Genomic DNA, 25967 nt, shown 5'->3' on the forward strand with positions numbered 1-25967 from the left:
TACCCACATGTTCCTATCTTGCCATACATCTTCCTCGAGGCTTAAGTCACTGCACCCCAGACAGTCTAACAAGGCGCTAGGAGGCAGCTCCACACACCTGGTACACTCACAGCGTGCGGTGGTGAAACATACAAGCATAACACAGAAACATGTGCATGCCCAAGCTGACTGGTAATGACATTAAACTACTGTTATACGGCAATCGTCTGGTGGATTCAATCTGTCTAAAACAGTTGTTTGTTAATGTGTATGTCTGCAAAAGAGCACTGGATTTCATTATTACTGAGGTGTGTAAAGGTTGTTGCTAATGTAACTGTGTTGATGAATTTCTCATTGTGTGCGTAAGGTCAAGGGAATAAAAACAGTAAAAGCAGCAGATTTTGGTTCTAACAATAGAAAAAAAAAACAGTAACAGGTCAATTGCTGGCTTGGTGCACAGGTCCAGAAAAGCTACTACTATGTAAAATGAAAGGCTGCATGTGAGAGAGCTTTACAAAGGCATAGGTAAAGGGCTAATGTAACAGTGTAAATGTGTACAGTACAAGATATTGATATGCGGTAAATAGAGAGCTGCTTTAAAAAGTACACCTGCCTGTGCCCTCATTAAACACAGTCCCTCTCGGGAGAACTTAGAACACTATCGTGTGAGACTTTTAATGTGGCTGCTTAAAGGCATTGCTGCACCTGCTTTGTAGATGTTTCTCAAGTCCCCCACAGGACCCCGTTGAACTTATTTTCAAGGAACAATCATCGGCATGGCCTTAATGAAAATTCAACACTTAGTGCAGTGTGTGATATGGCTCAGGCAGTAAGCTGAACAGGAAAGTTGTCCGGCTGCGTGGGAGGAAAGCACAGTCCATTTCCTAGTCAGCCCCTGCGTCAAACGATCACCATGTCAGTCTCTGACACAGAGTGAACCATGTGTGACAGGTGCCTAATTAATCCTCTCATACAAGTAGAGACTCCAGACATAGTGTGCGACGAATGATAAACAGTTGATATTTTGATTTCTAATTAAGAACGGTGCTCAATATTTATTGCTGAAGACATATTAATAATGTGCACACAATATGGACTAGTGCCTGTAGTCTCCTCAGTGCAAAAAGAGTGCACATTGAACGGCTGCCATGTAGGATACAGCTTCAAGCACATTACACCGGAGAAGCCTGGATGCCTTCTGTTAGCTACATGCTCTAAATGATAAAATCTTAATATGAAATTCATAACACTATCTGCCTCCATCTACCTCCTACGCTACCCCCTCTTGTTCTCTCATTTCTTCTCTCGCCTATGCATAAACATTGCTCCGTAGAAGTATATTACATGGTCGACTTTGTCCCTCCCCCTTATCCATGCTTTCACACTTCTCAGATAAATGAAATCTGTCTGCATTGAAGCATTTTCTCCTCTGGATGCCCTGATATTTTCTTTATCTGAAATCGAATCGGGAGCTCTGTGCACGTCTGTTGCTCGCCTTGGTAGTAATCTGGCCTGAGAGCAGAGAACTGCCCTGGAGGAATATCATACACTAAGGATAAGCTGGGGATTGAGGGAGGAATAACAATTACCAGAGAATGGCTTGTAATCATGGCGCTTTCTATCTAAATGCTAACATACAAACACTTTGTCATTTTGGGGAAATTGCTCGGTTCAATCCAAAGTGACTATGTAATTCTTCATCTTCTAGCTCCTATGCCTCAAAATCTAAAAATAGATGACAAATCTAAGTATGCGTCTGTGTGTGTTTTGAGAAAAAGAGAGTGGGAGCGGAAAAGATATGCAGCTTGGCCACAAATCACTGTCTTCCTGACTTTACCTGCATCTTGACATGCAGTCCCAGTCCCTCATCAGGTGACAGGAACAAATTTGTCATCCTAATATAGATGCCATCACTGCTGAGATGAATGTACGCAGGCTTAATTCCCATGTGTAACGTTTGCAAAAATATGACATGAGGAAAGAGGAAGAGAAGCTTTGCCCTACAACAGCAGACCAGGTCGCCTGTAGCTCCCACAAAGCATCATCATAATCAGATTCCTGTCCTCCAGGTCCGGATATGTCATTCAAAAAGGGCCGACTGCTACAAACTAACGAGCAAAGCCCTCATTCAGAAGACATAAAACAAAAGACAGAAATAAAATTCAGGGTGGGAATCATAAAAAAAATCTTAATAATGAAAAGCCTAAATTGGCAGCATTTATGGAGTCTCAAGCAAAATAGATTTTTCATCACTAATCAAGCCCTGCAGCAGTGTTGTAATGCCAGACTGTTACATTTTTTGACTGGACCTGTTTTTAATTATTTATAAAGTGTTTTTATTTATTTATTTTTTCCTTTTGATTTGTCATTCAGCTTTGGATTTGCACCAAAAAAAATGCTTTCATTTTTATTTGATCTTATCTAGCTTTAAGGGAATAAATCGATAGTTTGTGATAATATACTTATTTGCTTTCCTGCCAAGAGTTAGAGGAGAAATTGATATCACTTTCATGTTTGTGTGCTAAATGTGAAACTACAACCAGCCGCTGCATTAGCTTAGCTTAGCACAAATACTGAAAACAGGGGAAAAAACCTAGCCTGGCTCGGTTCGAAGGTAACAAAGTCCACCTACCAGCACATCTTAATCTCACTAATTAACATGTTTTTTTTCTTGTAGGATTAATCTGTACAAAAATCCAACTGTAAACACAGTCACTTAGTGGAGTATCTACTGGTTGTCTAGCAACCTGAGAATACCCCGTAAAACAACATGATCTTCTTACATTTGGGTTTTTGTATTGATTAAACAAACAAGTAAACATGTTATTTAGTGACCTTTAGATGTGCTGGTAGTTATACTTTGTTACCTTTAAAAAGAGGTTAGCTGTTTCCCCGTTTCCAGTCTTTGTGCTAAGCTAAACTATCTGGCTGCTGGCTGTAGTTTGATTTATACTGTACAGACATTACTGAACATCTAACTATTGGCAAGAAAATAAATATTTTCCAAAATGTCTAAATATTAATTTAAATAAAGTTAGATTCAAATTGTCAGCACTAGTCGGCTTCATTTTTTTCCAAGAGCTGTTTCTCCATTACCCTCCCTGTCCAGTAACACGCTTCATTTGCTGACATGTGGCTGCCTTTATTTCATTTCTGTACCTCCTGGAATTTGTTTTACCTAAATTTAATTTAACTGGTAATGATGTTACTTTATATTACCTTTCCTTCCATCCCTAAACTCACCTTTAAAAGATCTGGTGTTCAACGTCAGATCAAAATGGCTTCTCCTTGAATAGAACCAGACATATACTGTATGAACATATAAGATCCTAATCTAGTAGCTGTAGACTGAATTACGTATGAAACTCAATATATGTAAAACTAGATAAATCAACATAGATTGGGCCGTCTAGTTTACACTTATTCTTTGCAACCCAATACATTTTCTGCAGCTGAAGGGATAAATTATGGGGGTTTTATTCTAATAATACAAGCACAGGATTTCTGCTTTGATAAGCACTAAAATGTTAAATTTGACTGGCACCGCTTGTATCATAAATAAAGACGCTTTTGGATGCATAAGCCAGTTTGTGCCTGGCACTTTTTTTACCAGCTTTAAAGAATTGTTTTTATTTTGCTTTTAATGGAGAGAGCTCAGCGCAGCTCAATGAATAGTTGGCACAGAGCTCATGTTCATGAATGTGATGTATAAACCAGGTGATTGCAGAATCTTGCAGGTGGGAGCGACGGACTGTAGAACAAATTGTAGCTTATGTTCAACAGTTGGCCCAGGACTATTTTGTGTTTCTACAAATCAAACAGCAAATATCCTGAGAGACAACAATATGGTCTATAAACATGCTGTAAAGCTGTCAGTGTCAGAATCTCCTCCACGCACCATCCAACACTTTATAAAACAGAGAGAACATTCACACTGCGTAGGTTTCATTTTTGTCATCCAAACAGACTTAGTGGGACAATCTGTTTTCCTCTGTAATTCTGCCAGTAGTGTGAAACCTGCAAAGCAAACATGCTTCTTTGTTGACTTAATAATGGCAGTACAAATGATGTGCTTGGTTGTTACAATTTTAGAAAAATTTAAATCAAGCAAAGAGAAAATGAAGCAACAAAGAAGCACAATGAAGACAAAGGCTATTGTAATGATCATGTACCTGTTTTAAACAAGCCTCTATAAATAATATGGTTGGGAAGTATTCTCTGTGATGTCATCCATAGGTTTGTGAACAGCCAAAATGAAGCTTACAATCGGCTCACCATCTAGGCAGTGCCTGACTCCGCCTTGCTAATCCTAAAATGGGCAAAGAGGTGGAGCGTTGTTGGAGCTGACTTATTTCCATACAACAGAAAAATTAGTGATAGAGACCCAAACTGTTTTTTGTAAACAAGGCTGTAAACATTTTTACTGTTATAAAGTCGGGCATTTTAACATGGAGTTGTATGGGGATTGATTCACTTTTAGATTGAATGGAGTGAAGTGGCCATTCAAAAAACTGCCGACTTTGGCACTTCAGTGTTGGCTTCATTTTTCCTGAAGGTTGCAGCTTACCGTCAACTATCAAAAAAATGCAAATGTTCAAAAACTGGCATGTATGTGTTCTAACTTTCCAAGGTGGATGGGATAAGCAAGTCACATGGACTCTATGTGTCCAACACAATGTTGAAGGGCAGCCTCCATAATGGCCCCCGGTGAGGCTGAGATGATGGATATGGTCTGTCGCTGGGAGTGAACGCCGCAGGCCCGGGGCCACTGCAGGTCTACGGTGTTGCCTCCTTTGCCATCTGTCAGCACTGGGTGGGCACAAACCCATGACCAGGGCCTGGGACAAGCTTACACCAGGACCACCTTCAACAACACTCCCCTCACATCAGGGGCAGGGGGGGGGGTAAGTAGGAAGAGCTGCACAGGAGGGCTGTCCATCTACATATACTAAAACTTGTTTCTGCTCTCATCTAATAATTGTTACACATGCAGCTGTTGAATTATCCACTCTGGTTTTTCTGTTTCTTTAGCTTGGATGGGTGACACCAGGCCTTTTCATATGGGAATATGTGACAATAAATATAATAAAACCAGAAAAATCAATAGTGCACCTGTCAGTAATGCGAGTCATTTGATAGCCATTGCTCTTTTTTCCCTAGCTCAAAGTCTCTCAGTAGTATGATGGTCAATCCTATACATCTGCATTGCAGGGGAAATCTTATCCCGAGGATGTTTTCTGTGAATAATTGAAGGCACCACAACCGCACAGGGTACTGACACTCAGGCTAAACACTGCAGTATGTCTCTAGGCCCATGACATAGAGACATAGACTATTCTGAATTAAATAAGACTCATCCAAGATGACTGAATCCTCACGTTTATTGTGGAATATTGTGTGTTTCCTTAGTAACCTCTACATTTGCAGTACATGCGACTTTTTTTGAATCGGTGAGCTTACAGAGGTAGAAATCAGAAAAAAACACAGGATGTCTCGGTTTTATGTAGCGATAAGATCTGCGTCTAGATTCCACAATGTGATAAGCAATTCATTTTAATACAAATACAAAAAGAAAACTTGAGAGGAAGAAAAAAAAACATGTGAGTGAAAACTTACTTTGATGAATGGTCAGTAATTTTGTCAGAGGAAAACCTCAATTAAAAGCATCTTACTGTTTCATTCTATTTAATACTAAGTTAAACTAGTAAAAGAGCTAAATGTTAGCAACTCAATCTATTTCATCTTGTACAATAAAAGTATGATGTGTTATAAATATCACGCACTTTCACTGAGCCCTGCAAGACGGTGCTGCATTGTCATGTAATGAGTAAATGCAGAGCTTCATTGTGTGGGATGCTTCTGACCCTGTGCGCTGTTATTGGCTGGGGGTTAAACTCCCACATGAGCCTCTCTGCCGACACCCAGAAACCTCACATACAGACCAAAATGAGAGAGAGAAAACGGAGAGAAAACAGTAAATCCAGGCAGAGGGCAGGTTCTCTGCAGACAGAGACACCACAACACCTTTCTACTGGGCCATTGGTGATGACTAAGAGGGATTACTTTTATATTAGGTTACACATTGTTTATAGGACAATGATACATATTACCTTTAATTAAGTGAATCCAAGCTAAAGTATTTCTCTTATAAAATGTACCAATCACAAAAGGAGGAAATCATAATAAAAAGAAGAAAAGAAAATTAGGAATAATGTGATATTAGGATGTCCCCAATACAGTACTTTGCCCCCTTTCACAATCATCATTTCACTTTTTTCATGACATCTGATTCTAATAGGACGTGGGTCCATGTAGGTCATTTCCACATGTATTGGAGATGGGCTGGAAAGTCTGCATTTCATTTAACTGTCATCTGAGTTTACTGGTGGTGAAATTGCAAACCATTTATCCTCAACAGCCTGGTATCTTAGCTCTGTCTCTACCACTTTCCAATAAGAACAAAAAGCAATGAAAGCAATCTTAAAAAAACAACAACCATCATGAAATTCAGCAGTGAGAGCGGTGTGTGTGATCACATGGCTGACACCAGCAGAAACACAGACGGTTACATCTCTAAATGTCATCAAATGAACAAAGTAAACTTCTGCTTTTTATTCTGCAATCAAATGAGCAGGAACAGCAATCCTAACTGCCAGCTTTTTCTTGTTAAATGCTTGCATTTTGTCCATTAGTTTATGAGGAAAGTGCCTTTTGACAAATTACATACTGTATATGCCTGTCAATCGAAACCAACTAACTGTATTATTGTCCGCAAAGCACTCACAATCACACATGTCCTAGATGATGCACTGTACCAGCACTTTACCCCCCTTCCTTCTTCCTAGGTGGAATCACCCGTCAGCAGGAGCTTTGTTCCTACTGCCATACGACCTTTAAATAAGTAACCTCCTGTTAAGTGACACGAAATATAATCTCCAGTGTGCAGAGTGCTAATCCATGTCTTTGTCTCTTTGTATAATTTTGTATGTCTTGTTTGTGCTACGTATGCACCTACCATTGAAGCGGATTTCCTCCTATCTATCTATCTATCTATCTATCTATCTATCTATCTATCTATCTATCTATCTATCTATCTATCTATCTATCTATCTATCTATCTATCTATCTAAATGGCCAGTGACCAGGGGACATATCTGACTTTGGAGAGTTTGTCGGCATGGAGGGAGTAGGGATCCCATAATTAATCTAAAAGTCATCACATGTAAATGTCAATTAGCGCCACTTCTTCCATTGTTGTCTATCTCACAACTAACAACTTCAAACAGGCTTTAATACTATATGACCCCAAGATAAATTGTTACGCAGTGGAAATTCACTAAAAAGGACTAGAACATGAAGCTGCATGATTGTTCTTTTTTTTGAGAATTTGAGATCTATTTTTTATGTAGACATGCTCCGGTTCTATTCTAAAGATCAGAGATAGCAATGTTAAAATTTAACAGTAGATCTAATATATCTGAATCTAAATAAATACTGAATCATCCTTTAGCTCATATCCAAGTATCATATCGTGTAGCACAATTAAGGAACCAGCACCTTGTGTGCAGCTGCCTGAGGAGTGCTTAATACCCAAGGTAAGTCTCAGATCTGAGTATTGATGCATGCAGGATTAGTATTAAATCTAGGCTCTGCAGACTTATTGCAGCCTTAGCTTGTAAAACAATAATCCCTACCGGTATCAGGACAATCACAACAATGCCTAAAGGTAGTACCAGATACAATAACGAGACAAAATGCATGGATGATTATAAAAAAGGAGAAGCTGCAGACCGAGCAGTTATTGGATACTAAGTTGCAGAAGATTTTTCACCACAAGATTACTGTGACACTAAGTTTATTAAAGTGTTTGTAAGAGCCAGCAAGGGAGACAAGGAGCTACCTAAACACTGCACTGAAGGTGTAGCACTGCAGCATGTCAAACCTTCGATTATCCATGTGAATTATAGAGGCCAGGTTTCTGCCCCTCGTCTCAGGGACCTAGACAAACAGAGCCACTACAAGCCAGTTCAGCCGGAACTGAACCATGTGCTGTGAGTTTAAATGAAATGGCCCTCACAATGTGTTTTGAATGTTCCTCACTTCCCCTGAACGACCATTACACCCGCCTCACCTAGGGTTAATTCAGAAATAGTGGGGCCAATTGGCTATTTGGTGGCAATGACGTGACATAGTGGCCATTCATTCTCCCAGGGGACAGGCTATAATCTGCATTTCTTGAATTTCCACCAGCAACAAGCTATAAAAATGGAATTGCACTCTGTAAAAAAGGTTATTAGGAAACATGGCAAGCATGAAATGTCAGCTAGGGTCAAATATTACTGTTGTGTTTAATAACATATTGGCCTGAATACCTGAAAATGGTTCTAATACATTTGAAAAAGTGAGTTGTCTTATATTCGATATTCAAGATCCCTGAAGCAGAAATCCTAATGACTTTGGGAATCCTCTGACTTTTCTGTTAGTGCCACCAACAGGTCAAGTTTGAACTTCTTCAGGGAAATAGCTTGACATCTAATGTATGGACTGGCATACACGTTCATACTGACAGTCATGGTTTTCAGTCAATGTAGCCTGACTTTGGTGAGCCCATGACTTTTCCTCTACCACCACCTTGGTTGACAATGTGAAAAATGTTGGATGAGCTAAAGATATTCATAGTTTCTTGAGTATACATTTTTAATCATTTTGCCAGGACCATTATAATATACACATCTAAATGTATTCAATACTTTTTAGTGAGACGATTTTTTAAAAACTTGACCTCACTGTATAAAATGAGCTGTTGTGACCTCTGGGATAATCACAGCCTCATGAAACTTTACAACCACCAACTAGAGACCTAGGGCGTTCAGAGGATTGATGGCTTTGCCAGGTATATTAACAATAAGGGGTTCCCGGAAACTTTTCTAGAACAGAAGTCAGAGATGGTCAAATGTTACTATTTGCAAGTCCAAGTCAATCCTCTGGTCTTTGAGGGGAAGTTCAAGTCAAGTCTCAAGTCTCTGAGGGAAGCAGCAAGTCCTAATCAAATTCTTTATGGTTTTAATAAATAATAATATAGAGTTGGCGCTCAACCGTTTTGTATAATTCCACAAGGTCCCAACTAATGACACCTTATAATCTACTGTAAATTAACAACGTTTGCTGCTCCCTTTACCTCTAACTAATTACAGACACACCTGAAACTCCAGGTCCTGCTCTAACTGGATGATTTAAATACATTTTTAATGACTTGGAGGCAGACACATCTGGCTGTATATATTCTGCATGATATATTGATATATATTTGCTGTTTTCACTTATTTGATATATTTTTATTGTATTATAGTCACGTATTTTATATTAGCTGCTCATTATGTTTGTCAGAAACGTTGTCAGTCGTGCTGCTGTCTGTCTCAGGGCACTCTGAAAAAAGAGATGTTTTTCCTGTTAAATAAATAAAAAAATCCTCAAGCCTCTCAAATGCAGTGTAATTGTAAGCTAATAACGCAGTAACATTAACATTAACATTACATGGTCAACAATAAACCTGTAACGTAAGCTTGCCTTAAGCTGACATTAATAATTAACAGGTTTTTCTCCAATTTTAACGTTAGTCAGCAGATGGAGGCAGCACCGGCAAGAAAACACTTTTCAAAAATATGTAATTTAATGATTGCCAATCTGAAAGTTAATCTCTCACAAAGCTAACATTAGTAGCAAGCTAAGGTTGATAGTTTATGCAGTTGAGCTTAACACACAGACGTTGCATTCGGCGATTTCTTATTTCGACTGTGCCTGAAGTTATTAAAGCCAAACAATATGACAGAGGGTAATGAAACTGCAGCAACAGACCGGGGTGAAATTAGTTTAAGCTGGATATTCGGACAGGCTGGGACCGGATTGGGTTTGTTGAATATACAACTTAGAAGTAACTTTGCCTCGGTCATCAGCAGCAGGTGATGTGTCATCTCTCTGTGTCCTCTCCTCTGAGTGTGGCCGCTTGCGAATCTCTGTGGGAGAGAATGACTTTCTGCTCCTGATGTTAATGCTCCAAAAAGTACATAAATAAAAAGATTGTGCACGAGTCTCAAATCTTGAGTCAGAGTTGAGTCTCAAGTCTTTGGTGGGCGAATCCACGTCAAGTCTCAAGTCACATTTGTGTGTGACTTAAGCGACTCGAGTCCCCATCTCTTACAGAAGTGCCAATCACCAAAAAAAGCAATTCTTGCAGAAATCTCCAAAGGTCAAAATGCTTCGATAGCAAATCACAGCATGGGTTTTTCTATGGTGTTCTAGAGGTCTGGGTGTTTTAATGTGGTATTTATGAGGAATTTTATTTTCCCTTTTTATAAATTCTGGAGTTGTAAAAAAAGTCTTTAGCACCACATCATGAGATGTTAGTGAGCGTGAGAATGGGTTTTCATATATTTGAATATTAATGCATTTAGCCAATATACACTTATACTAATTAAGTAATTATATTTTTTTATTTCTGATTTATGACTGGAACATCTGGATCTACTGTTGACTGGCTATCTCCCGCTGAGCATCCCCTGACATCCAACCTGAAGACATTTAAAAAGGGGTGGCTGTGGAAGTAGTTAAAAAAAATGACTGGGAAACCACAGTCTACTCATGCGTCTACTCATCTAGTTTAGTCAAGTGTCAAGTCATTAAGTAGTTGCTGATCATATTATAAATCAAGACTAACAACTAAAGTTGAGTGATGACATTGACGGTATGCACAAGCTATAAACACTGAGGAAGAAAGATTTTAACATGGACAACTCCAACTCCCTCCAAAGTCCCACTCTCTTCCCCCTGCATGACCTCTAACGCTCCCTTTTGAATAAGACTAGGATAATTCAGACTTTGATTTTTTAGCATAGAACACACACCAAATTTTGTGTTCTACATACTTATATAAAGACACATCCACACTTCTTTAACATAGCTGTATGTAGCGCATACTATCAGACCTTATGATACATTTTCTGTCCTTGTGTCTCTTCATGATGCCATGCCATCGAGCAATACAAACTTTAGAGAATGTTACTGCAGACAGCACTGCTGGATGGCAGCCTCACACTCTGACCGCTCATGAGATTTATATACTGTATGTGTGCTGGCCAGGGTTGATAAAACAGAGCAATGCAGGTGAGGATCCATCACTGTCAAGAGCTCTCAATGGCTCTTTTTGATAGCAGGCCTTTCGTCTTTTTTCTCTCCCTCTCTCTTTTGTTGGGAGGGTAACTGCTACATAGGGAGATATCTCTTATCCTTGAGAGGATTTGATTAAGAATCGTTTGGTATTAAAGGCTATCTTTCTGCAGCTTCACATTTTCCTTCATATTGTCCACCAGACCTTCAAAAAGTTGCAACAAAAAATGTGTTGTGCATTGTCTTTGGCTTCCATTTATCTAGAATTAAATTCAGACATTTCAATGATGTGCCATATATGAAAAACTGTCTGCAAAGTTTCTACAACTTTTTAGAAAAAAAAAAAATCTTCAGACCGAAAAATCAAACTGATACATTTTTTTCACTGAGGACCATGGAGACAGAATAGAGAGAAGAAAGAGAAAAGTCACCATAATGCTGAAAATGATAGTATTACCATTAGACCTGTGGGGGTTGGCAGTATGGGTTCCTTATTTGATATCAGCAGATACAGTACCAAAATCTCAAACGTGTCTCCCATTAGCACAAATATATTTTACTTGGGGGTGGCACCCATTTTTCCTAATAATAAATAAATTAAGCAGAAGTAGATATTGTCTTAAAAATATTGGTAGACAAGGGAAGTGAGAAGCACTTCTTGGTGTATATGTACAGTATCCTCCATTATTTGTGAATGCAAACGCAAGTGCATTATGCTTTAACTGGATGTGACCAGGCACAGGCACAGGGAGCAGACACACCATTAAGACATGACAGCAATGCCCATATGGTAAGCTACCACCCCGGCATATAGGGCAAGAAGTTCTGTTAAGAAAAAGAAAAGAATAGAAAATATTTGACACGTTAAAGCCAAGTGTAGAATTTCTTGGTCAGGTAAACTTCAAGATATGATCAAAATAAATGAAACAGGTTGAGGTCTCACTATAATTTATTACCTCTGTAGCTGAGAGGGTTGTAATCCAGGAATTAAATCAATCTAATTATCATCCCTTAAGCGAAGGGGGGGGGATTCTAATAATTATTAATTAAAATTTTGACTGATCATCTTTTTTCCCATGGAACACCTGGTTAGACCATGTGTGCTCTAAGAAGATCTTATTCTTTGTTAATAAAGCATGAATCGACAGCCAGTGGTTTGAGAAGAATGACATTAATGTAATGCCATCCGCACGCAAAATCCCACACAGTATTTAATTACAATTTAACTCCAGCCGAGCATTTATATAACTTCTTGATGGGGCACCTGAGAAGTCAGAGTCCCCCCAGACCCTTAAAAATCATTATATTAATGATGATTAGCACCATCTTTACCCTCCAGGAGATAAGTGGGATAGCGCACAGACATACCCTTAATCTAGAGAGCTAGTGTCACTTTTAGTGTCACTAAAATATTTAATTGTGCTTGCATTTTGACCATGTGCGCACAGCGAGACAGCAGCACTTTTTTTTTAAGTGAGGGGTGTATCGAGAGCAATCAGCTCAAAAACTAGAAGAAACTAGGCATTGTGTACTCATAGTCAAACTGATTACTAGGATTGTTGTATCAAGGTCTGTTTTTCTCTCATCACTGCAATGCGGTGGACGTCAGTTTACAATCAGTAAAATCACAAGTAAAAAACAATCTGTTAAAGAGACAGTGAAAGAAGGAGTTTGTTTAGGATCTTCAGATGTCTCTTGGTTTTTGTCAGATATACTGTATATGTTTAAAAAGACATTTCCGATTTTTTTAAATGTACCCTTGTCTGGAAATCCCTAAAATATGTATCATAAATAGGGATGTAACAATTTTAATATGATTCATGATACTGGGGTCACGATTCGAGAAGAGAAATATCTTGTCAGTTGACAAAGACATTTTAAAAAGTGCTCTGATTTAACAGTGTAGGTGGAGGCCAAAAGTCTCCAACAGAGTAGGTTCTCAAACTTTTTTCCAAGCACACCTGCGTGATCTTGGCGCCCCCAGACCCCTCATTTGGAACCACTGAAAGATTTGATTGAATTCCTCTCGTAATCATGCCCAATCCTCATATTCTGTTCAGTGTTTCTGGCTACCTGATGAATGTAACTCCAGTATTCACTCTCCTTGTAGCTCTGTGTTGGTCTCTACTGACAATCACAACGTTAATTTAAGTTAATTTAACAGGATTTATGTGTGTGTTACTAAAGTACAATTACCATTATCTCTCATTGATAGACAGGCCTAAAATAAGGACTGAGATTTATTCCCTTATTATGTTGGAGCCAATTGCAATTTTTACAATCCTGATCTACATTTTCTGGAGCACCACTTTTACCAAGCTTCAATGATTAGAGCCTGATACTGCTGCCGTCAGTGTAAGCCATTCCATGTCCACTGAGGCCAGCCATACTAAAAACGTACGTGTCCCAGTAAATGTAAGGCTCTCAGGATATAAAAGCATTCACTGTATTGCAATCACCATCAGGGTGTAGATGGAACAGCTGGACAGTGATTAAAATGCTGACTATTCAAGGGAAATGACAGTGAATGCAGCATCTCTTTTTACAAAGGCCAGACACAATGTCTTTCTAAGTGTGGTGTCCAGAGACAGTAATGTCCTACCGCGGGGGCTCTCCATGGGAAGGTCGTCACGTTGAATCAGACTGAATGCACTGACACATCCCAGTACACACGTTTTTGCATGCCTCATTCATCTCTCCAGCTACATCACAGAGCAACTTTTTAATCCAAAGACCTTTCTTTCAGTATGAATGCATTAGATAACACCAAAACCAACACAGGTAGCCTTGGCTAGTCTCATTTTCAGTCTCATTTTTTCAGCCTTTAAATTATCCTTTAAATTAGCTTGCAACATTCATTGACAGTACAATGTCTCTAAATTAATTCTCTCAAAAAATCATCACAGTATCACCACTAACCTGCCTGAAGCTTTACCGATACACCACATACTTTTAAAACAATAGAGAGAGTAGATACCCCAAAATAATTAAATATACAGTTTAAAAATATACATTAAACTGCTTACATCAAAACCAGTAGTTGTACACACAATTGCATCAAGGTAAACTGTTATTGATAGGTAATCTGTTCAAGAAGAATCTAATCATAATGTCAGATATCCAACATCAGATCATACCGAAAGCAGAAAATATTAACAGCAGTAAATTAATAAATATCTCTGTAATACACTGTATTTCTAAATGTTCACAGTCATTTATATCACTTTATTTCTCCCCAGATGAAAATGCCTGAAAAAAAGGTGCACATCCATCTTATCAAGCCTGTTCCTTTCTGCCAATCTCTTGGTTCCTTGGTGGCAATTCATAACACCACTGGGTGTTTGGATATAATTATAGTCTATTGTGTGATATTTCGCCTGCATTACATGCTCCTGCAACGGTTCAGGAACCATGCTGAGTCTGAAAGAAAACCATTCCACTAGATCAATATTTATGATTGTATTCTTTGTCAGCATCTGCAGACCCTTACACAAAGTGTTAGAATGGTCAGGATGAGGGAGGGAGTTTGGGGACAGTAATGTGGGGTCTTTACTGCTGCTTAGTTAAAAACTAGGTGTAAATTATCCGTGGGTGTTTGTCATGTCGTAATACTAGTGCCTGTTGGGAATGGGCCAGTTGCTTGGCCTCAGGAATTGCAGCCTGTATGTTTCTTGAGAATGGCTCATCCAAACAACTTCACACTTGACACTGTGTAGCTAATAAAAAAGAGCAGTCCACTAATCACAAGGTTAGTGGTTCCATTCCTGGTCACTGCAGTCTACATGTCTATGAGTGTTGGGCATGATACCGAACCCCAAAAGTATAATGTAAAACAGCAAGATTGCTCCAAATTGTAAGGGTGTGTGTGAATGGTTCCTGCACGGCAGCCTCTGCCACGGGTGTGTTAATGCTGGCTAATGCTTAGAAAATCACTACATAAATGCAGTACATTCATTCTGAAAGTTACATCACTGAGTATGCTACAATGTAACTTGTCCACTCTCACCAGTCTCTCTTTCTTTATCTGATTTGAATGTATTGCAGCATGCCGTTCGGCAGTGCAAAGGTAATCTTTTTATAAAGCTCTACAAAAGCTTGAGGCTAACTTCCTTGATACATAAACATTGAAGGCTATTTTATGCTGGCATTTTATTCAGAAGCAACAAGGTGAAATTAAATAAATGATTTGAAGGAACAACTTCTCAACAATGAAACTAATGAACACAGCATTGCACTTGAAAGGCAATATATACAGTATATACACAGTGGAGATCAAAATTAGAGAACAACTAATAACTAATAAATACTTTTACCATTTTTTTTTAAATAACCAGGGCACATCAACAAAAACCTTTATTTTGTTAAAAAAGCAGTAAGCAAAATTAGAGAACACCTTCAGATACCTCACAGTTATTGGTGTTAATCTGGCATCTGGTGACAATTTACTTAATTGTTGGACACACCCTATTCATCTGGCAGCTCTCCTAGTTACTTTGCAAGAAGGTAAGCCACTCTGAGGTGACTGAAACCCTGAGACAGCAGGTTGTCCAGATGAAGGCCAAAGGAATGACCCTCTCAGCCACTGCAAGAGAGGTTGGGCATTCAAAGTCTGTGATTTCATGAATATTGAAACTTTACAAAGACACAGATTCATTTAAGTCCCTTAAAAAGGCCGGTCAACAAGTGCCAGAAAGACCTGAATATGCAAACACTGTCAATTGGGAATCAGTTGAACACTGCAGCTTGAGTTGCTCGCCAGTTCAGTGCTGAACAGGACAAGGATCTGTCTTGGTACACAGTGTCTTGTCATTTAAGACAATTTGGACTGAAAGCCCACTCTGCAGTGACCAAACATCTCATCAGTAGAAAGAATAAAAAGGCTAGACTTGCCATTGCTGAGGCACATGTGTGGACAGAGGAGAACCGGTCCAGAGTGCACTTCAGTGTTGAGAGTGTGTTCAATTTATTTATGTCTGATGGGGAAGTTTATGTACGGGGTAGGACTGAGGAAAGACTGAACCCACAGTGTGTAAAGAAGTCAGGTAAATTTTGAGGAGGAAATGTCATTGTTTGTGGGATGTTTTCTGCAGCAGGAGTTGGTCCTCTTGTACAGCTACATGGCAGGTGAATGCAAAAGTTTAAGTGAACCTCCTTCGGTAACATACCTTCACTGCAGTTGTCTCCCAATCAGTCTGCAATTTTCATGCAAGACAATGAACAAGGAACGGCCTAACCTGTTTTGCAGTCTGACAGGGGGGTCAGACTGCAAAACAGGTTAGGCCGTTCCTTGAAGCTAAGAATATTGAAACAATGAAATGGCTAGCCCAGAGTCCAGATCTAAACCCCGTAGAGAATCTCTGGAAAATCCTTGGCGACAAAATGATGGCTACAAAACCCACTACAGTTACCAAACAGTGGAAGAGACTGCAAGAAGAATGGACCAAGCAGTGTGAGAAACTAGTAATGGCTTGTGGCGCAGATGTGCTGAAGTCATTTAAAGCAAGGGCCTGTACACTTCCTATTCATTTTTTTAGGAGATGCTAAAATCTTTCTTTACCCAATCCAATTAATCCAAAATGAGGTAAATCCACAATGATTTTAAACTATAATTTGTAAAAGCTGATTAAGCCCTGATTAAAGGGTCACTTTAGTGGATGACGACTTAAGCAACTATGTATCTTCATGGTTTCAAAAACATTATTTTTTTACTATCAGGGCTTATTGGACATATTTATACAATGTCAAATTCCCATTATTTAAACTAATAACCGTATTTGTTAATCTTTGAATGCCATCGCAGAGCAGCTTTGGCTCCATAACAATTAAAACATGTTTCTTAGTTCTCAATGAGGTCGCTTTTTGATTTGTTTGTACAGGCTGAAAGTGAGCATGAAGCTTCTATTTCTGTTTCATATACAAACACGTGGCCATTTCCCACATTCCCCACATTCTGACTGTTCTCTTTGTTGTGATACAGAATAATGAAACTTTTTTTCTTTGTGACCTAAATGAGTCAATACCATCATCAGTTCACTTCTCAGGTATTCCTAGATCATAATGGAGTTTGTTGCAAGTGAATTCCTGATGCAAAGATAGAAGTAAGAGGTGAGAACCTCCAGGATTCAGCAGGACTAGGATTAGTAATTCAATTCTTATTTCTACAAAGACATTTCTAAATGGCCTTTTAATATATTTCTAGAGTGTTTTTATCTTCTGTTCTTGGCAAGGACTGCGTAAGAACGGTCAGATAGACAGACATAGGTTTTGAATTGCATTGTTTAGTCACACATTGTGACATCTGAGAAGTAATATGCTCCTGCAGATGCTGCACCGCTCATGCAGGACAGATAAAGATGATGGAAGACCACTATGATGGTTATCACTCTAATACACACACCACCACACAGTGTCACATCTGATTGCAAAGGGAGAAACACTCCACAGTGTGCCTGTGGTCCTACTCTCAACAGTGGAACAATGCACTTATTTTCGTTCAGTTATTAGGTCAGAGGACTCAAGGAGAAAAAGGCATGACACGATAAAGTAAGGCACATGCTCCACTATATAAAAGCATAATGATGAGATGCATTATATTGATCCAGGATGTGCTTAGCGTCACACTGTGCATTGTGAGTAATTCAAAATGGATCAAGTTGAGACAATAATGACATGAGTGAAAGTCACTTAGAACAGCATCATTTGGAGATTCTTACCTGCTGAGGCTCTCGAGGTGTAGTCTGTTTGACTCGCCTGCTGGATGCTGTCGTAGTGGTGATCTCCATGATGGACGTGGATGTCTCGGAGCGATTGGCTGTTGTGCTTGACTGCGGCGTGATAGAGGAGGGCGACTCCCCTACAAGCCGCACGCTGCCCTCGATCTTAATATTGGGATCCCCCTCGGCGGCCATGTTGAACACCTTCAAGCCATTATAGTAGAGGCCCGAAAGCTGGCCCTGAAAGGATCGACTCCGGTCTTTCTCCCAGCCCCCAATCTGAATAGTTGTTTGGCTGTTGAAGATTGTAAGCTGCCGCCCTGTGGGAAAACAACGTTACATATATACAAGAATGTGGACTCAGCCACTTTTACTGAACAGGAAAAAAAATAAGACAGAAAAACATTATTTGCCCAGTGGCTTATGAGATCAATAAATTACGGGTTGTAGAGGCAAACCCTGGTAATTTATTGCAGTTATAATGATGAGAAGAAAAAAGTAAACATGTTAAAACACAGGATTTAGAAAATCAATGCAGCTTTGCTAAAAGGGCAGTTTAATATAAAATAAGAAGAAAAAAAAATAATATTAATCAGAAGTAGTAATGGTATGGGAATGCAAGATATTGAACTACACTTGAAAAGATATCATAATCTTGAAAGTAATATAAAAGGACGATTCGATGGAAGGAAATTGCCTGGTAAAAAAAGGTAAAAGCATATATTTCATTATGCTTTGTTTAAAGTATCTTGTATTTTCACTACACATTTTAGGATTTACAAACAAAGACAACAACAAAAAAAAAAAAAACTTCCAAAATGTTTCCAGGCTACAATAATCTGACTTTTATTGGACATACTTTAGCAAATTCGAAACTATTCATCCTTTTAGCAAAAGCAACCAAAGGGAAATTAAACTTGAATGGATATGGTTGGGCACATAGAAAACCCAAAAATATTTCATGACGGCACTTTCATAAGGCAAAACAGGAAACAAACAAAAAGAAAACATGAAAATGATGGGGCTTATGTCACATTTAAAGTGAAAAAATATGAATTGGTTATTGAACTATAACAAACAAAGCATGCACTCAGTTTGTTTTATATTACAGTTCATTGATCTAATGCCCTATACATATTTACAATGTCTGTTAAAGGGACTCAGAATTCTGATGCCAATTCATATTGCACTCTATTTATCAGCTAGCAGTTTAATCAGAACAGATCAAATGACAAAGTACTGTACTGTACTGTTTCAAAAGTGTTTCAAATAACACTTAGCAACTAATGAATGAATGACTAAACAAGAACTTTTAAAATTATCATTTAGATGTTTACAGCAAAGTGCTACAGTAATTTATAGACATTTTAACAATGCTGATATTACTTCAGTAAGTGGATTTAAATTCATATTTACAGTCCCTTTAACCTTAAGCTGACAATAAACACTTATTAAAACAGCTGACATAAATACATTATTATGAAAAGTATGAAACACTACAAACTAAATTAAACTGTTCAAATCATTTTATTTTTAAAGTTTTACTGAACATTTATTTTTTAGGTTTATTATTTACAAAATATTGCTACAACTTGGTTATGATCAAATTACTTTAAATTTTAATCAGTGATTTTACCTTTGTCGAGTAGCCATTCGTCAACTACTCGACCAAGTCGGTATGGGATTCGCTGTCTAGCAATCGCCAGGCGTTCGTTATCAATGTTGCCTTTAAAGTTTAAAGAGACATTTCAGTGGTTACAATCTGTAAGGTCAAAGGTTAAATATTCATACTTAATGCTGGAGCTATACAACTGCACAACGTTTTTATATTTAAAAAGTTTAATATATTTAAAAAAACAATATTTACTAAAACATTATTTGAACAAACTTCAATCATTTTATTTTATTTTAGCAAACAAATTAGGCCTATATTAATTGAAAGTGGAGTAACACGCAAATGTTTCATCTAGATTAAAAGAGTTATGTTATCAACCAACCCAAATCACAAGTTTCCATTACAAAATATCTACCCAAATATTTACATCCAATGTGTCTTCACCTTCTGTATCTTTTTAACTGGCTTTTAAACTAGTTATATACATTTTCAAAAAAGAACATTTAAATGTATTGTTGAATCAACCTTTTATGGTTTAAAGGGCAATTTAACTTAAACAAATGCCCATCCCATTTATAAATAGCCTAATTGACAAGAAATAATAAGCTAATTGTAATACAACAATTAACACAGTGTACATTCAGAGCATCTGGTCAGAGGAAAGTCAGAAGACAATGTCAATGTAGGTACAAACTTTGTAAAATCCTTAATATAATGGCTTTGACAAAAGCTATGAGTCATTAAGAAGGAAAGGTCAAGGGTTTGACTGTCTGAATGTTGCATATTGATAACATCGGAGTCAATTAAAAAGTAGTTTTCCAAAACTAATCAGAGAATAAGCCAAAAAACTGTCAGGAGACAGAAAAAGCAGCTCCAGAAAAACTCCACTCCAAGATTGTAGGGGCACTTCGGCATTAATGAGGGTAAACTCTGCATCATCCCTTTGTCAAGGCCAATAACCTCTCCAGAACAGAAGACTTTCAGCAAAGTGGCACTGTCTCGGAGTGCTTTTCCCCTGGTATTGTCTGCAGAGATTGAATTCAGTCAGCCCCATTCTTCCGGTAGATTGACAATGTTTGTCCCATCAACTATATTAATTCAGTTCTGGCAGATAAAAGATCCGGTAGCTAACAATGAGTCGGTGGAGAATAGCTTCGGAGGCGAAGAAGTCACAGAGACATGAAGGAAAGGAGGTAACCTTGTAACAGATGCACAGTTTGTCTGATGAAAGGTCTTAGAGGTAAGAAGACGCATAAAAAGACATTTTTTAATCGTATCAGCTTGAATTACTGTAGAGGATCAGCTACCAGAAAAGGGTTTAAAGCTTGTCTATACAGCTCATGGAATTTGGCTGCAGCTGATTGTGCCCAGTTGGAGCACAAAGGCTTGGGAAGGAGATTTAGTGGAACACTTCTCCCTCAACACTGACGTAGACAGATACATTCTGCATTACAACAATGCCACACAGGACCACTGTGTATGCTATTTGATGTGGATCTCTGAATGTTATTTCTGAAACAATGTCCAATGTCTGATGTGATACTGCAAATTTATGATATGTACTTAGTGTAGCTATTTTTCAGATTTCTATACCCTTTACCCCATTAATCAGGTCACTTTTATTGGAACACATTCATGCTAAACAGAGTGAAACCAAAACTCAGCCTTTAATCCTGTACATGGACGTCACCTTCAACATTCATTCGTCACAAGTTTTCAAATTACATGTACTGTAAATTTGCTTCTGCTTATGTTGGCTGATAATGGATTTGTGAGAAAGTACAAGGTTAGCGACATTCTATATCTTTGAAATTGTCAACAAATCCCTTAAAAATACCAAATACAACAATGTGTTAGTCCCAAAACGTAAATCTTAACGAATGCTTTGCAAATATAGACTTTTTCAAAAAAAGTTGAATGATTTCCTCAAGAGTAGTTTTTAGTAAACGTCACTCTTAAAACTTTGGTGCTCCAGTTAGAGCTCTATTTTAAGACAGCGGGATAGAGATTGCAAAATTGTCTAAAATGAGTAAAATAGACAAAAGTACTGAGATTCATGGTAATGTATTGAACATGTCACCCAGTGCAACTATGAAGCTCATTGATGTGTTTGTAGACAATGATGAAACCTAAAGGTGTAAATTACAACAGGCTGTTAATGCACAGGCAAAACATATAGGCGCAAATCATGGTCATTTCATTTGTATTATATTATTGGCATATTTAAGAATAACTGAAAATTACATTTAATTCATTCTGCAGCTAGAAAATCCCCAAAATTCCTCCAAGAAGGTGGATGCAAAGCACACCAGCCTCCAGTTGGTTTCAGATAAGTGAACATCTACCATACTGCCTACTGTTAAACACACTATGTTTCCCTCATGCACAGCTTCTGGAGCTCTGCATTGTCTAATTCTCCTAAGCACTGTGCATGATGGAAGTATTACACACAAACAAATTAATAAACAAACAAGCAGGCACATGCACAGCTGTGCTTCCTTATATTTTGAATTTGTTACATTTATGAATAATCCATTAATTTCTGTTGTCGTGGAGCATTCATGGGCTTTGTTAATAACTGTCACCTCCATTTGTCAGTCATGGGGTGTTAGTTATGTCACCTCTGTTTTCTGCTACTGTGAAACTTCATTTGAGGAGAAAAAACTGTCAACTGTCAGGAGGACGGTGAGAGTAAGAGTTTAGACTGAAGAAGAGAAACACTGATTTCATACGGCATTTTCCCTCCCTAATTCATTATTAATTCACGTGCAATTCATTATAAACATTTTAGTTCCTTGACAGCCACAATGTATGAACATGTTTTGGAGGTATCGTAATTTCCATTTAGAATTACAGGTTTTGTATTTGTCTACATGTTGCTATCAAAGTTTTGTAACAAAAACGACAATTTCTTGAAGAAAACGGCAAGGAAACTCCTAGAGAGACTGTTAGACAGCCAGATGCAGTAAACACACACACACTTATCCTCACACACAGCGTGCCGCTGTGCCAATATCCTCTACTTTTGTCCAAAAACATGTTCCATTTTCAAAGACAGTAGCTCTTTATCCATTTGGCTCTGCACCCTGTGGCACGCTAAGTCTATCCTTATACTGAGGTTAATTAAGTGTGGATACAATCAAGGTCTGATCGTGTATTGATCCCCACTATGGGACACCAGAGTGTTAAACAATGCTATCCCCTGGGCTTCGATGCAGAAGCAAAGCCCATTCATCCTGCCTGCGAGCAGATCCTGTGACTGCTGCTGAGTGGTGATTTGGTTTGGTATGGGACAGCCTGGCTTATCTCATCCGCCAGACAGCAGCGTTTCAGCTGAGCCGTCCCAACTGACCTGCTTTGCCCTCACTCACTTGTTTTCCTTTATATTAATAAAGTGGTCAGATAAGGTGGGAGCTTTATCTTATTACAAGCCCTTGGACACTCACCACATTAAATGAACAAATATGCAAATGCTTCCTCTGTTCATGGTGCCTGGAGAATTAAAAATGGAGTAACATACACAAATCTCACTATTATTTTTTGTTATTTTGCTCCCTTTTTTTCTAGTATGGCTGTGGTAGCCATTGCACCATTTTTCCAGCATGCTCAGGGCTGAATGCTAGCACAATAGGCTGAAAAGGCTCATGGACACAAAAGAGAAGAAACCAGAACAGATAAAATAGAGCTTTGATGGATAAAGCATACCCTCTTCCCTTCATAACACAAATCAGACTCCACACTGCAAGGTGGAAAAACAGGGCAGAGGGTGAGATCGACGGAGGGGGCAGCAGTGGACAGGTCGAGGTAAAAAGGACAGAAAGAGGGAACGGAGAGCTGAGGGAGTGGGGGGCGAGACATAGAGCTCTGTAAGTGCACCGCGCTCTGATAACAGTAAAAGAATAAGGCCAGGGACTTCTCCATTATCTTTGTGCACAGCGAGTGTTCATTGGGTGCTCTGATAGGATACTGCACTGTACCCTGCGGGCCTGGCAGCACCATTGTGATGGTATTACTTCCATGGCCAAGACTCGAGAGAAGGGGCTGATTTTTTTTACTGCTGCCCAGCCTTTTGTGTGTGGTGCAGAATGAAAGCGGGGCAAGAATAAAGGAAAGAGAACCAAACTACAACAAATGGATGGCTAGCTATGTGTCCACGTGTGCGTTTTGCATTTTTAGATTCTAATAATTGTGCTAAAGACTTTTAATGGCCCACAAGTATGCAGTATGATACTTTTTAATGAGATTACGAGGGCAGCAATATAGGCCCTGGTGAAGCAATTACTTCCTTGCTTTGAGAATGATCGCTCCCTCCCATATAATCTCCTACTCTCTGTCACTCTCACTCTTCAGCCATCATTTTTATCTTTGCTGTCTACTCTTATTATAATCACTGTTGTTCAGTGAGTGGCCTAAGAGTGGCTGAGGGCTGCTATTATGAGTGCGTTAGAGGCATACATGGATACTAATCAAACTACAGGCGGGCGAGAGAATAATGGCTTTGTGTGCTCGGGGTGAGGGGAGGAACTGTGCAGTAATTGTGATTGGATGTAATTAGTCTGCAACAAGCCTAATAAGGTAGCTGGACTTGGCATTGTCACTTATGCATGATTGGTGGGGCTTGAGATTGGTCACTTCTTCCCTGCAGCATTTACAACTCAGCACTTATTATAAGAGGAATTAATCTATGTTACCAAATTTCACAATACATTGACCAAGATTTCGAAATAGAGGTTTTTCTCTCTAACAATGTCAACCAGTATTAAATATACTGTGCCATGTGTTCCATTGCCAGTCATTAAATAGTCCAATTGATTATTAACTTCAAAAGCTACTATATGTAAGTGATCTTTGGTATAGTGTTTTGCAAAGTGATTTACATTATATTGAGCCTAAGCCAACCCCATCACATTAACTTCTGCACTATTAAAACATTTAATAATTGACACTTTAATATCCTATCATCTTCAGTGTTGCACCTATGTGTATTAAAGGTCCCATATTATGCTCATTTTCAAGCTCATACTTGTATAATGAGGATCTATTAGAACAGGGAAACCTCAAATGAAATGCCATTTTTTGCTGCATTCTGTAAATAAGGTGCAAGTACTAGCCAATCAGAGGCAGTGGACTGAGAGTTTTGATACTTATACAGTATTTATATAGCACCTCAACCTGCTTGACAATAAAAAAAAGCATGGAAACTATTTTCTTTACAATAAGGAAGAAAAGTTATTTTCACCAACTTCCTCCAGTTTATCGGTTTGTATCATAAGTGTCTTTGGGACTGAGGGCGTTTGTTGCTTGAAGATTGAGATCGTAGCATCCAGACATTTAACCCTGCTGTGCATTCTGCTATGTCCACAACATGTCAAAAGCCATTAGCTTCCTTTTCCACCTGAGGCAAGCGGCAGGAATTGAGTCCCAGTCATAAAATCCTCTGTCATTTGGATGAATGCACTGGTCATAGCTAAAAAGGTCACCAAGCATTATGCAAAAGATGAGAGACAGGTTTATCCGGCTGCCCAGTCATTTTATGCATGCTCACAATCCAACAAATGTTTTTGATTTGGGGCTGCAGGTTTTACTCTTGTGGAGTAAATGCTACACTTGCTTGTGCAGCTATTCTATTGTTTTCATTGAAGCATTACCATACATTCACGTGATAGTCACTCTCCCTTAATACTCTTTAGGTTTTGTCAAAGCCTTTAAGCAGTTAAAATGTTACCAATTTAAAAAACCCAAGCAGTTGCATGTACATTATTTTTCAGAGTCATTATATTTCTAACATCTTGACATTCTACAGAAACATACCAGTGTTGCTGAGTTGTTTTCCATTTCCAAAAGTAGATTACTTCATATTTCCCCCTGACAAATTTTACACAGAGTTTGCATATTCCCCAATTTGAATATCCATTTTCCAGAGACAAAGTTTAATTTATGAATGTTACCATTCACCACTACTCTATAAAATATATTTCCAGTATAAATATCCCACTCATATAATGTTGAACCTATTACATATATTATATTTTTTTCCATAACTTAATACTTATTACACAGGCCAGTAGTAAGGGAATTCATCTTCTACTGTCATATAAACTGTTAATGGAAAGCGCTACACAAATGATGATTTTTATTAGTAATAACACTAATGCTAAAGAAAATGAATACAGTTACAGTTACATTTTTTCAATGAAGAATTGTGGAGTATGCTGTGAAAATGATTAATACATGAGAGCATTGTCATGGTTAAATGTAGCTGATCATTTGGCTGATCATCTAATTCTGAGTAAGAAACAGATTAATTCAGGTATTTATTTTGTTTGACTGTGTTATTACAGGTCTGTCTATGCCGTCACCTTAATTCAATCAATCTTCTGTATTGACAGAGGCATAAATATTGAACTGGCACACAATTACTTGCCACAGTAAAAGTGGTAATTTGTCCGTAAATAGTCTATTGATTTGACCGTACACCTACACTGTAGGTGGATTAT

The 25967-nt window shown here is 38.4% G+C and overlaps 1 protein-coding gene across 12 annotated transcripts in view; it reads right to left on the bottom strand.

The window, feature by feature from the left end:
- Positions 1-25967, bottom strand: part of LOC310953864 (neurexin-1a) — a gene marked incomplete at its 5' end in the record, with an annotated part of 257217 nt that overhangs the window by 20371 nt on the left and 210879 nt on the right. For 11 of the 12 annotated variants that reach the window (XM_083923113.1, XM_083923117.1, XM_083923114.1 and 8 more), the window contains 2 exons: positions 17856-18175; positions 19492-19581. In XM_083923113.1, coding sequence (XP_083779239.1) covers positions 17856-18175; positions 19492-19581 — 410 coding nt within the window. The remainder of the gene's footprint in view (positions 1-17855; positions 18176-19491; positions 19582-25967) is intronic. The other variant, XM_083923111.1, reaches the window with a different exon arrangement.

Source organism: Echiichthys vipera, assembly GCF_963691815.1.
Source record: "Echiichthys vipera genome assembly, chromosome: 11".
NCBI classification, from domain to species: domain Eukaryota; kingdom Metazoa; phylum Chordata; class Actinopteri; order Perciformes; family Trachinidae; genus Echiichthys; species Echiichthys vipera.